The following is an 11,870-nucleotide window of genomic DNA, read 5'->3' as shown; positions in this document are numbered from 1 at the left end:
ATTTATTTCTGGTTTGGTATTTCTCTTTCTTATTCCTTATCATAGCTTCTTATTGTTTACTTGTTATTTTGTGTTGTTCATAGCATACTAGTTTATTTCTTTGTGGTTTGTATGTTATTTTTTTTTAACTGATTTGTTTCATAAATTATTATATCATATTGGTTTATTTCTTGTTCTTATTCCTAAACATGCAATTTTATTGTGTACATAGTCTGCAGTGTTATTGATGGCATACTGGTTTATTTCATTGTGGTTTGTTCCTTATTTTTTTGTTCGGACTTATTTCCTGTTAGAATTTGCACTTTACCGATTGGTGTGTACCAAATTCAGTTTGTAGTTGCATGTTCATATCATTGACGTTGTCCATAATTATGTAGATGGATAACTGGATTGTTAATGACCGTGTAAGGCCGTTGGTTGCCGCGTTTACTACCGTTGTTGTGGTTGTTGCCTGCATAATTGAGGATATGCATGTCTCTAAGCCGGAGAGAAGTAAGGAACCGTCCCATGTTTCGAGACTTGACTAGGGAAAAACATATGGAGCGTATTTTAAGGAGTAGTCGTGATTATTGCGTGAGCTATCTTAGGATGGATGTAGGTCCTTTTTATGCATCTAGCCTCGATCATGCGTGACAAGCATCTCCTTCAGACACGCGGCACATATCTCGTGGAGGAACAGCTTAGCAATTTTTCTTACATATTGTTGGTCATAACACAAAAAATAGGACTATGAGAATTGAGTTTGTCCGATCCGGGGAGACAATTAGTAAATATTTTTAATTGCGTGCTCGTAGTCAGCTTTTGTGCTGTTTCGAGATGATTTTTGTTCATTCCCCTAGCTCCACTTGCAACCCAGAAATTGAATGTAATCCCAACTGGTATCCATTCTTCAAAGTAAGTAAATTTGGCATATAACATAAATTTACTCATTTGATGAATAATTATTCCTTCCAATTTCCTTCATATACTTTTCTGGTGTAGGACTGTATAGGGTTGTTAGATGGGACGCACATTGATGCGTCCATCCCACCTCAAGAAATGCCTCAGTTTCGTGATCGCAAAAGGCCCATCCCAGAATGTGTTGGCTGTTGTTAATCCTGATTTGCAGTTCACTTATGTGTTGGAGGGTTGGGAGGGATCAGCGAATGACTTCACTATTTTAAAAGATGCACTAGCAAGACCACAACCTGAAGGATTAAAATTGATAGAAGGTAGGAGACCGAGTACTAGTGAATTAAAATATTACACGAACGAACAATTGACGTGTGTCATTATTGTAGGGAAGTATTATCTTGTAGACGCCCGGGTTATACTACTATGCAAGGGTTCATAGCACCGTATCGAGGTGTTAGGTATCACCCGAAAGAACACGATGGAAGGGCGCCAACAAATCCAAAAGGAATTGTTCAACCTTCGACACTCGATGCTACGGTCTCGTGTAGAGCGTGCTTTTCGCAATCTTGAAAAAAATCGCTTTCAAGATTCTTACATCACACCCTTTCTTCCCTTTTAGGACACAAGTTAAATTAGTTCTTGCATGTTGCATATTGCATAACTATATAGTAGGTGTTGACCCAAATGATATGTTGATGCATGAAGAAAGCACACAAAATGATGAGCAAATCATGTCAACACGACCCTGCCACAAATGAGAACAACCGGAAGAGAATCGGGCTTGGATTGAACTTAGAGACAAGATAGCAAACGATATGTGGATGACTTATAGTGGTTTTCTTTGATTATTAAAAGTTTGCCTTGTGAACTGTTTGTTTTACCTGAATTTTTTTCCCTGCATGGATTTGCTTCGTTAGACTATGATGTCTAGAGTACATCTTTTCATCTTCAGTTGTTGAGGTGTTTATCTTCACCTGCCGATTATTTTCATAATTCCTTTGTTATTTCCATTTATTGATGCATTTACAGCTTCATAGTATTATCGATTGATATTTCCCTTGTTTATTTCATAGTATTATGTCATTAATTCACTTGTTCTCTGGCTTCCTAATTCCATTGTATGTTCATATCATTATGTCCTTTGCTGTTTTCATGGTTGACAGTGTCATAGTCTGGTTTTTTTTTCATGATTCACTTGTCTATATAATGACGCCGCAGTTTCTTTTGTTTTCCCTTGAAACATAATTCATTCGTAACCATGATATGAGATATGGATGTGTATGGTTCTGCACAAGCAGCAGCTTACACCAGATAGATTTAAGAATCTTACGTAGTTATGATTTTCTAATAGAATTCCAGCTACGATGGAGGGCATTGAGCGTACGACGGAGAAGTCATCATCAAAGGCTTCTGGCAGCAAGCGCGGTACCCCTAACAAGCGATGGAAGGCTGAATATGATAGCTTCTTGATCCCAATTCTGCTGGAACAAGTACGAAAAAGGCTGAAATGTGACAAATCATTCAAACGAGTAGCATTTGTCTTTGCTGCTGTTGTTGTAAATGCTAGGTTTAATACTGAATTCAGTGTAGAGAACATTAAAAATCATTATCGAACTTTGAAATCACGGTACGCGGAGATAAAGAAAGTGAGAGAACTCAGTGGTGTCGGATGGGATGATGCCACGAAGACCATCACCCTTGATCCCGTGGTTGCCTTAACATACATCGAGGTAACATGATCCGACTTTACTTGTATTATTTGCATGATAGCAGCATGATTATATCTGTACCTTGTCGTGTATGGCACTGTAATATAGGCACACCCGGCAGCAAAGGCTTTCATAAACAAACCAATTGAGCATTATGAGTCATTGCGGGTTATATGTGGGGAGGACAATGCAACGGGCGTGTACGCGACGTCTGTGTTCGCTGATTTGGGAGAAAACTCAGAACACGAAGGCAATAATAACAACAACTTTGATGAAGAACCAATAGAACAACCAAGTGATGATGTTGCTGATGCGAACTCTGCCCCACCTACTGTGAGCAGCCCTGCAACCTCATCAACACCAAGGTCTCAATGCTCAAGTAGGGGTTCAAAAAATCCTTCAATAATGGGTGATCTAATTGTTGTGGTGGGAGAAATGGCATCTGCTATTAAAAACCCCACACACTGGACAGAAAGCTTGTATGCCAAGGTTATGGAGGTTGATGGTTTTGAAAAGAAGGAACTTGTTCAGGTGTTTGATTTTCTGCAATTCCGTGAGATTGAGGCAAGAGGCTTCATGGTGAAGGACATGGACCTGAGGAAGGATTGGATAGAAACTTTTCTATCCAGGATGGTTTGATTCAGCACCTACTGCTTCGGCCTCACTTGACTGAACCCTGCTTCTAGTAACCAGTTATTTTATTGCATGGTTGTGCATTGCATGCATCAGGACTGCCTCATGTTTTGTGAAGGGTGAACATACCATTGGACACCTTGGTGTGATTGCATCTGTTCATGCATTTCATGTTTTGTCTTTTGCTTTCATGTTCGTCTGGACATGCTTATCTTTATGTTGCTCTGCATGGTTGGGATATATGTTTGTCTGTCACTAACATGGTTTTCTGGCACTTATTTCCTTTGTTTTTATGGATTTCATTTTAGGTAATGTAGGATGGCAATGATGAAAGGAAAATTGTGACATTGCACTGAGGCTCTGTTCTCTAATATGACACAAGAGTTTAAATTGGAGCGCAGGTGGGGCAAAATTGAGGGGCACTTCGATGCCAATCTTTTGCAGCCTTTGCGCATCTAATTTGCTTGAGTGTCAAGGTAGTGTTACATTGTTGTTTTTATGCATTATTTGTATTCTAGGGTTTCATAAGTATTTTATTTTTTTCGCTTAAACCTCCTTTCCATGAGATTATTTTTTCTTAATGGATTTATACAAGGGTGGTAGGGAAATCAGGCGGCACAGAGTGCCACCATTGCAGCCACCTTGTATAGGATTTGGTCCCTTTGGTTGTTTTTTTTTCAAGAACATGTGCCAATGAATGTGCTTAAATTGTTTCTATTGCTACCACCTGAGCCATGCCAAGCAAACACGAATTGCTTCGAAGGGCAGTCAATATTGAGGAACTGAAAAGGCATGTATTGGCACGTTGTACAAATTTACGACAAGGTAGCATATTTTTTTTTCCAGTAAAATACAGCATATGATGATAATTATTTCCTTATCAATAATCTCATACTCTTATATCCTTAACTGCGTCCAATTTTCCACTTTTTTGCCAAAGTTGTTTTTTTCCTAATCATTGATTTGTTGATGCTTCAGTTGGTTGATAATTAAATGAAGAGATAGTTCGGAATTGATTCTCTTATCTGGGTGATGTACAAACAAAGGGGTTGGCATGTGTGGATTACTTTGTTTAAGAGGACCAGAGCAAATGGCACTGTTGTCAAACATGCTAGCATGATAATCACATGTAGATCTTAAAATTAATTCATTCAAACTTTATCCACTACTACATCTTTTGGTGTGTGCTCACTAGCACTTTCAATCAAAGGTATTTATTATCATTTGTTTGATGAATTTCTTTCTCTATATATCTGAAATATTTGGACCTTTTGTTTTAAAGACTTCATAGCATGCCATAAAAAACAACCATTGTTTCATGTTAGTTTTGGTTAAATCCATGTGTTTAATGCCGCTAGTCTTGAGTTAAGCTTCCTTAGCATCTACTTTTCACTTGTTTCCAATTAGGCTCCTGCTCTAGGGCATTCAGGATGGATCAGGGAGATTACAAAATATTTTTTTGCTGAATTCAATGATTGTAAGAATGTGTAGTTCTGAAGTATCGGTTTCAGAACAATGAAATTTACTATCTTATTTAACAAGCTTAATTTAAATTTCCGTCAGTTTGTTTGCTTTATAGTTGCATCATATTATTGCAGAGGTCGCTCGGAAGGACATGAGGAAGAGAGGAGTAGTGCTTGCTTGGAAGAAATCTTTGCTGATTGTGCTGAGAATGTTCTTCTTCTCTCGATCGTCTGAGAATGAGTTCAATGTTTGCGTAAAAAAACTTTCTTGATTTTTACCGGATAACTTGTAATTTCATGGTGATGGAGTTGTATATCCTAATTGTTGGCATGGGTGATGTACAATCTGTGTATATTTGCAGCTCTCTGTATAAACTTATGTTGCTTGGTTATAATAGTACAAGTTTTGTGGGTGTTTGCTTGTATGCAAGCATAACAACCAATGTTCAAAAGTTCTCTTTATGGTTTTTTCAATTCTTGATCTTTCAATTTATCAATAGGAAAAACTTTAAAAAACAAATTGTAATAAACCGGAATATTGATAACACATGTTAAACTTTAATTTTCGGATCAAAGTTATAAAAGAGTTCAACAACTTCAATAACTTTAATTTTGAGTTCAAGAAAAAAAAAAAAATAATTGTAAATATTGGAAAGTTATTGATTTCTTGATTAAAAAAAATTAAATAACTTACATTTCGAATTAAAGAAAAAAAATTTACTATTGCAAAGTTAAATTAATCCAATTTATACAATGTTTGTTATATTCATAAAAACATTCGTAGCATACTTTTAATTTTTTGGTTAAGGAAAAATTAAATACCACAAATTTCCTAATTTAAGAAAAAAAAATTAATATTGCAAAGTTAAATTAACCCAATTTATGAAATGTTTGTTGTATTCATAAAACATTCATAGCATACTTTTAATTTTTTGATTAAAAAAAAAATCACATACCTAAATATTGAATTAAGAAAAAAATATTTTAATATTGCAAAGTTAAATTAACCCAATTTATGAAATGTTTGTTATATTTATAAACCATTTGTAGCATACTTTTAATTTTTGGATTAAAAAAACTTAAATAACTTAAATAAATATTGAAGGGGTGATTTTTTTTAATTACTATTTTAACATTTTCAAATAATTTATAACATCCCTAACAAACATGGGGTAAGCTCACCCCTCCTCACCGAAGTGGTGATCATAACCCCACTTCGGTGTTACCAAACACAAGGAACTGGTGAAGTCACATTTTCAAGATTTTCACTTCTACCATCCAAACACCTGAAGTGGTCACTGATGTGATATTTTCCCTCCTAACCAAACACATGGAAATAGACACCTCCAGCCGAAATCCCCACTTCTACTGAAGTAACCACTTCCTACTTCCATCACTTCGGTACCCCACTTCCGAACCAAACAAGCCCGATGTAAAAGTTGCGCAGTTATTTCCACAAATTTTCTTGTCATTTTCATGATTTTTTTAAAAAAATACAATTAAAAGTTGCCCGATGTAACGATATATTTTTTAAATTTTAAAATGCATTTTTAAATATTTAAAAAACTGTTATTTTGAAAAAAAAAAATCTATGCCCTCCTCCGGTGCAACCTCCGCATATTTGAAAAATAAAATTAGAAATATAATGACTTGGAATGTAATTTATTGTGTGTTTTTCACCATTTTTCGCCATTTTATTAAATAAAAAAATGAACTCATAACTTGTCTATAATTTCAGAAAAAGAAAAAAAAAACCTTTTGCGAATAAAACGTTAGAATAACCATTCTAACCAACAAGATTAATTAGAAGTTTAAAGTCAAAAAAGAGAAAAGAGGAAAGTTAAAAATAGAATGTACCGGTTCATGGTTCTTGAGCATAAGAAAAAGTGAAAAAGAGCCATTGATGTTCTTTTTTTTTAATAATATTTTTTTAAACATTTAATTTTTCCACCAACATTACAATTTTGGAGGGAAAATTGATTGCATTGTAAGAATATAACCGGATAAATTTATCTAATCTGAGATATATTTTTAAAAATTAAAAAAAAATCTATTTAAACATTTACAAAACTGTTATTTTGAGAAAAAAAAATATGTATGCCCTCTTGGCATGATTTTTTTATTACAAATTAACTTTTTAATTTTCATAATTTTTTTTTAAAGTTATATTTAAAAGTTGCCATATCAAAAACCAAGCTGCCATCTAACGACATATTTTAAAAAATTTTAAAAATATTTTCAAACATTTAAAAAAACTCTTATTTAAAATTACAAGAAACACAAATTATAAGCTACTTCTCATCAATAGGTTTAATACAATTTTCTAATTGGAACACAAACATTATTTTTTCAATGTTTTCTTCTTCGTCAAGTACAACAGTATTGCTCCAAGATTTCTATATATGTAATAATATACCATAAAATATATCCATGTGTAGAGCACACTCTAATGCTTTATACATATCTGATGTTGGTATTTACAAATATCAAACTTCTTTGAATGCTCTAAGGTAGTGTTTGGATAGTGGGATATTGTATTCCATGGATGGGGATATCCATGGATGGAAATATCCATGTTTAAGTGTTTGGTTGGAGGGATTCAATAGTAAGGATAAAGATTGTTTGGTGTTTGGTTAGAGAGATAAGGATATGTAAAGTTTTGAATATCCATTTTTGAATGTTTTGTTGGATGGATATGGGAGTGGTATGATAACCCTATCGATGAGGAGGTGAAGTTACCCCTTTATTTAATTCATAATTTTTTTAAAATATTTTTAAATTGTTTAATTAAATTCAATTATAGTGGATGATTAGAGAAATTTATTTTTTAAATATTTTAAGTAAGTATTTGATTGTCTTATTTTCATTGGTAAATATCAAATATATAAATTAAGAACAAATCTAACCTTGAGAAGTTTGAATATATTAGAAGTTTAATGCTTCCAATCGGGAAACTAGACTCTAGTCAATAAGGAATATTTTTGCAGACTCCTTTAGGCAGCATTATCTTGGTGCTTATCTTATTCACACATAGATAGGTTCAAACCAAAAATCTAGGCTTGGGCAACACTTCTTGGAAAATTATTTTAATCAAACTCCTCATCAGCCGATTAGTTTGCCAATTGATTTTTTTAATCTTTATAAACTTATAAATAAAGAAAACAAACTTATCATAGATGGCGGTGAAAATTGGATAAATAGTCATTTGTATTTTTTTAATGGAATTTTATAAATGCCCTGCTGTGTGTTCACTCTTTATATGGTTTTTTTTACATGATCTAAAATTTAGATTTGTATTTATTTATTTTATTATTATATTGTTTATTAAGACATCTAGTAATCAAGACAATTTCACATCTCAAAATCATCATCACGTCAATAATCTATGTTAAGATGATTTTGCTAAAAAAATCCAAATTTTAATAGAGAAAACGGATAATGATCCATCAAAGCATCAACCAATATTTGAATGCAAAGCAATAGACAAGAGATTAGGATTACATCCAATTACTACTTAAAAAGATAAAATATTTTCCAATAAAAATAAACAAGACAAGATTTTCTTATTTTATTTTTTTAATGAAAAAAAGAAGAAGAAGGAGATGACCTGTTCACTGCGTTGGATCTTGAGAGAAGAACACCAGTTCGCTGCTGCCGTCGTTCGAGATGGTTGAGACCAACGAGAGTGCGCTGGATCTTGAGAGAAGAACGGCCATTCGTTGCTGCCACCGCTCGAGATGGTTAAGACCAACGGGACAGCACTGGATCCTGAGAGAAGAATGCCCGTTCGCTGCAGCCGCTATTCGAGATGGTTGAGACCAATGAGGCGGCGATGGATCTTGAGAGAAGAACGCCCGTTTGCCGCCATCTCCACCCAAGATTTTGGAGCTTCAAGAGTTGGTGAGTTTATCGCAATGTGGTATGGGATGGAAATGGATGGGAGAAGGATGAAGGATGGAATAAACCTCGGGATGAGCGGTGTCCCACGGATTTGGTAGGATGCCACTCATCCAATTTTCAGGGATGGTGGCCATCCCAATCCAGGCCCATCTGGGAAACCAAACAACCGGATAGGCCTATAGCACTAGATATCCCTATCCTCATCCAAGGATATCCAGGCTGCCAAACACTACCTAAATGGATGGAGGCTTGGAATTGGATGAAATAAGGACATGAATATTTTTGAATAACTACAAGTTTACAGCTCTTAAGCACTATCTGCTTACTACAAGGCAAAATTAGAAGCCGGGACTGTAAAAGTGTTTTTTCCATCCCTTTAATTTGCTTAAGATGATGGGATCAATCAAGGGTAACAGATTTCATGGACCTACATACCACAAATTTGTATGGAGAGCCCACTACATGATATACACATATTGATTGACTGTGATTTCAGAAGAGACTTTCAACTATAGCATGGTACATTTCCTGAAGTGGTAGTCAAAGCACTGATATGATCTCTTGTGTATCATAGAAACACATTTCTTGAAGCTGAGACAGCTGGGTTGGGTTGCATAAAATCCTTCAGGTGGTATACATTACTGCAAAAAGTTGAGATTAATGTTATGTCATAGAAAGATTCAATTAGCAAGTTGATTACTAAAGACGTGATCAATTGCTGACTATCAGGCTTGTAAGTAGCACAAAGACCACCAGGAGAATGTATGTCTAGGTAACAAGTTCATCAATGACTCCAAACCAGAAATATTTGGTGTGCCTGTAACAAGATAATGATAGAGTATCAAACATGTCAATGTATGGAAAACTCCAACAAGCAGCAGCCCAATGTTAATGTTGTTCTTAGGTGGTACTAATGGCCGCCACACCAAACAAAAGAGCTAAAGTTGGGGTTATGTATGTCCAACTGAAAAAAATGATAAGCAAAAGTTCATTGATAATTTGTAAATTAAAGAGACTAAGTACCATTTTTTAGTTTGAATACAAGCTATCCAAAATCAATCCATTGAATGTATAGAATATGGTAATTTTTAGAAGAGAATTTTGATGAAGTAAACCATAAAGACTGTTTGAACATTTTGATGAAGAATAGTTTTTTTTTCTTAACTAATAAAGAGTGATAACATGTAGAGTATGTGATTGAATGAATGAAGGTTGTGAGTGAGACTCTAAGCCTGGGGGAAATCATTAAGTTTGTGCACAGGAAGGCTGTCACTGATGTTCCATTTAAAGGTAAAAACATTTGTTAGTATAAACAATACCAATTATCAATTGCAACTCTTTTTATGATTAGTTAATTTTAAATAAATTGTGAATGATACAACATACTAAAGGGCTGGAGTGTGATCCCGGCTTTTGCTGCTGCGCATTTGGATCCTACTGTTTATGAGAATTTTCAGAAGTTTGATCCTTGGAGATGGCAAGTAAGTGATTATCATTGTTGATATGAAAGCCATCTTTTAATCATATCCAGGCTCTCCTTTGGTTTGTATTTTGGACCTGTATGACCAGCATCTTGCATAAATAAATACAAATAACCATCTCTGCATTAGCATCTATTTTGTTTTCCTTTTTTTACTACTCTAGAGTTATTATTGTCAAAATTTTATTTTGTGTCATACCTTTATAATTGCAAATGTAAGATTGGGGGCATATGTTCTCGTGTATCTAAAGAATTTTAATCCAAACAACAACATAAGTCTACAATTGCAGATACGTGCATGATCAATAAAACTATTACTAGTCTTATTAATTTCGATTGAACTCACCCCGCTACTTGTCCGTAGGAGAACCAAGATCTCCAGTCATCAATATGGAGTAGTTCAAGGATTTTATCCATGTCTGGGTTCCAATATGCGCTACCAACAGATCATGGTTACCACTTTTATTAATCAAAAAACATGGTGTTATTAACTGAAGTATGAAGATTCATCAAAAAAAAAAAAAATATGTAACGGGATCACTACAAGATTTAGCTTCACCTATAAACAAGAGCTCGATAACCTTGGCTTGTGAGCTTATGCTGGTATTTTACACTGCTTGGAAGATCATAGGCATACTGCAAATAATCGTTGCATCTAATCCATTCCGGCATAGTCCCCTGCTTAATATAAATGACAAGTGAGCAACATATATTAGAAATGATACACATATCAGATTCCCTTTGATGTACATTCTGGATGTGAAGAGCATCTCTCACGGCATCAGTGTTTGTCCAAATATAGGACAAATAGTAAGCACAAGACTGAAAATCAGAATTGTAATCAGTTAGTTTATTTACAAGAGACTATCTATTCTCACACAACATAGAGAATTCAATAAAACACTAAAAATTCAGCAATTAAGTAGTTGTTAAAGCATGAAAGATCTCGGGAGCATGAAACTCACTCTGCATTTAATAGGGGGAACAGGTGGTGGGGCGATAAGCTCTTTATGCTCATCCTTGAGAAATCTCCTTTCTCCAACCAAGTTCCTTGTGTTCAGAGATGTTCATGGACATTTTTGCTCCAAAATATGTGGGTCATGAATTTCATTAATGAATTGCAAGATCAAAAAGTGACAACTTCAAGCTTTCATGTGGAATTATGCATAGTGTATTTAGTGAAGTTTGAATAACATAACCTTATTCACAATTCGAAGCTTCTAAGCACACATAGTATGGGTAGGACTTTCATAATCCTCTCCTTCACAAGAAATAATGGTGGACTGCAAAATTAAAAATAGTTTAATGCAAGATATAATGTTCTTCTCTTCAACAAATATTTTCTATATACCATTGACAATTGACATATATACCAGAGCAAAGCAAATTAGCATAGAACTTCATGGCCTTAACATTAGAACTAGATTTTAATGTAAGAAGAGAAATGCATCACCTCATATAACTCATCAGAAATTATCCCCATAATATGAGCATATAGGATGCTAGAATTCAGATCGATTGCTTCTCTAGTTCCTAGGTTGCCAATAAAATATCTTTGAAACAATAACATCATTATCACACGAGAAGAGTTGAATGAGGTTTTGAAGGTATACATAAACAGATGAAGGATATAGTTAGACTCTTTTAAGAGTAAATTGATTATCACTACCTTGAGATTCAGAGGAGGCAGAGTCCCAGATTCAATGCCTCAATATCAATAGCATCACATTTTAGAGAGAACAAACAACATAAATATCAACTATAAAAACTGGTTTGTGATGTGACAGGTTA

General features: G+C 34.4%; 1 protein-coding gene across 1 annotated transcript; it reads left to right on the top strand.

The window, feature by feature from the left end:
• Positions 1 to 2,258: 2,258 nt before the first annotated feature.
• On the top strand, positions 2,259 to 5,073 carry LOC120268591. The gene is made up of 4 exons (XM_039275920.1): positions 2,259 to 2,624; positions 2,712 to 3,236; positions 4,816 to 4,947; positions 5,062 to 5,073. Exons 1-4 carry the CDS (start codon positions 2,259 to 2,261, stop codon positions 5,071 to 5,073), a joined length of 1,035 nt encoding a protein of 344 aa, XP_039131854.1.
• Positions 5,074 to 11,870: the final 6,797 nt, after the last annotated feature.

The sequence above is a fragment of the Dioscorea cayenensis genome, chromosome 9 (assembly GCF_009730915.1).
Source record: "Dioscorea cayenensis subsp. rotundata cultivar TDr96_F1 chromosome 9, TDr96_F1_v2_PseudoChromosome.rev07_lg8_w22 25.fasta, whole genome shotgun sequence".
Taxonomy (NCBI): Eukaryota; Viridiplantae; Streptophyta; class Magnoliopsida; order Dioscoreales; family Dioscoreaceae; genus Dioscorea; species Dioscorea cayenensis.
The sequence above is the reverse complement of the archived record's forward strand: the minus strand, read 5'-3'. Positions and strand labels throughout refer to the sequence as shown.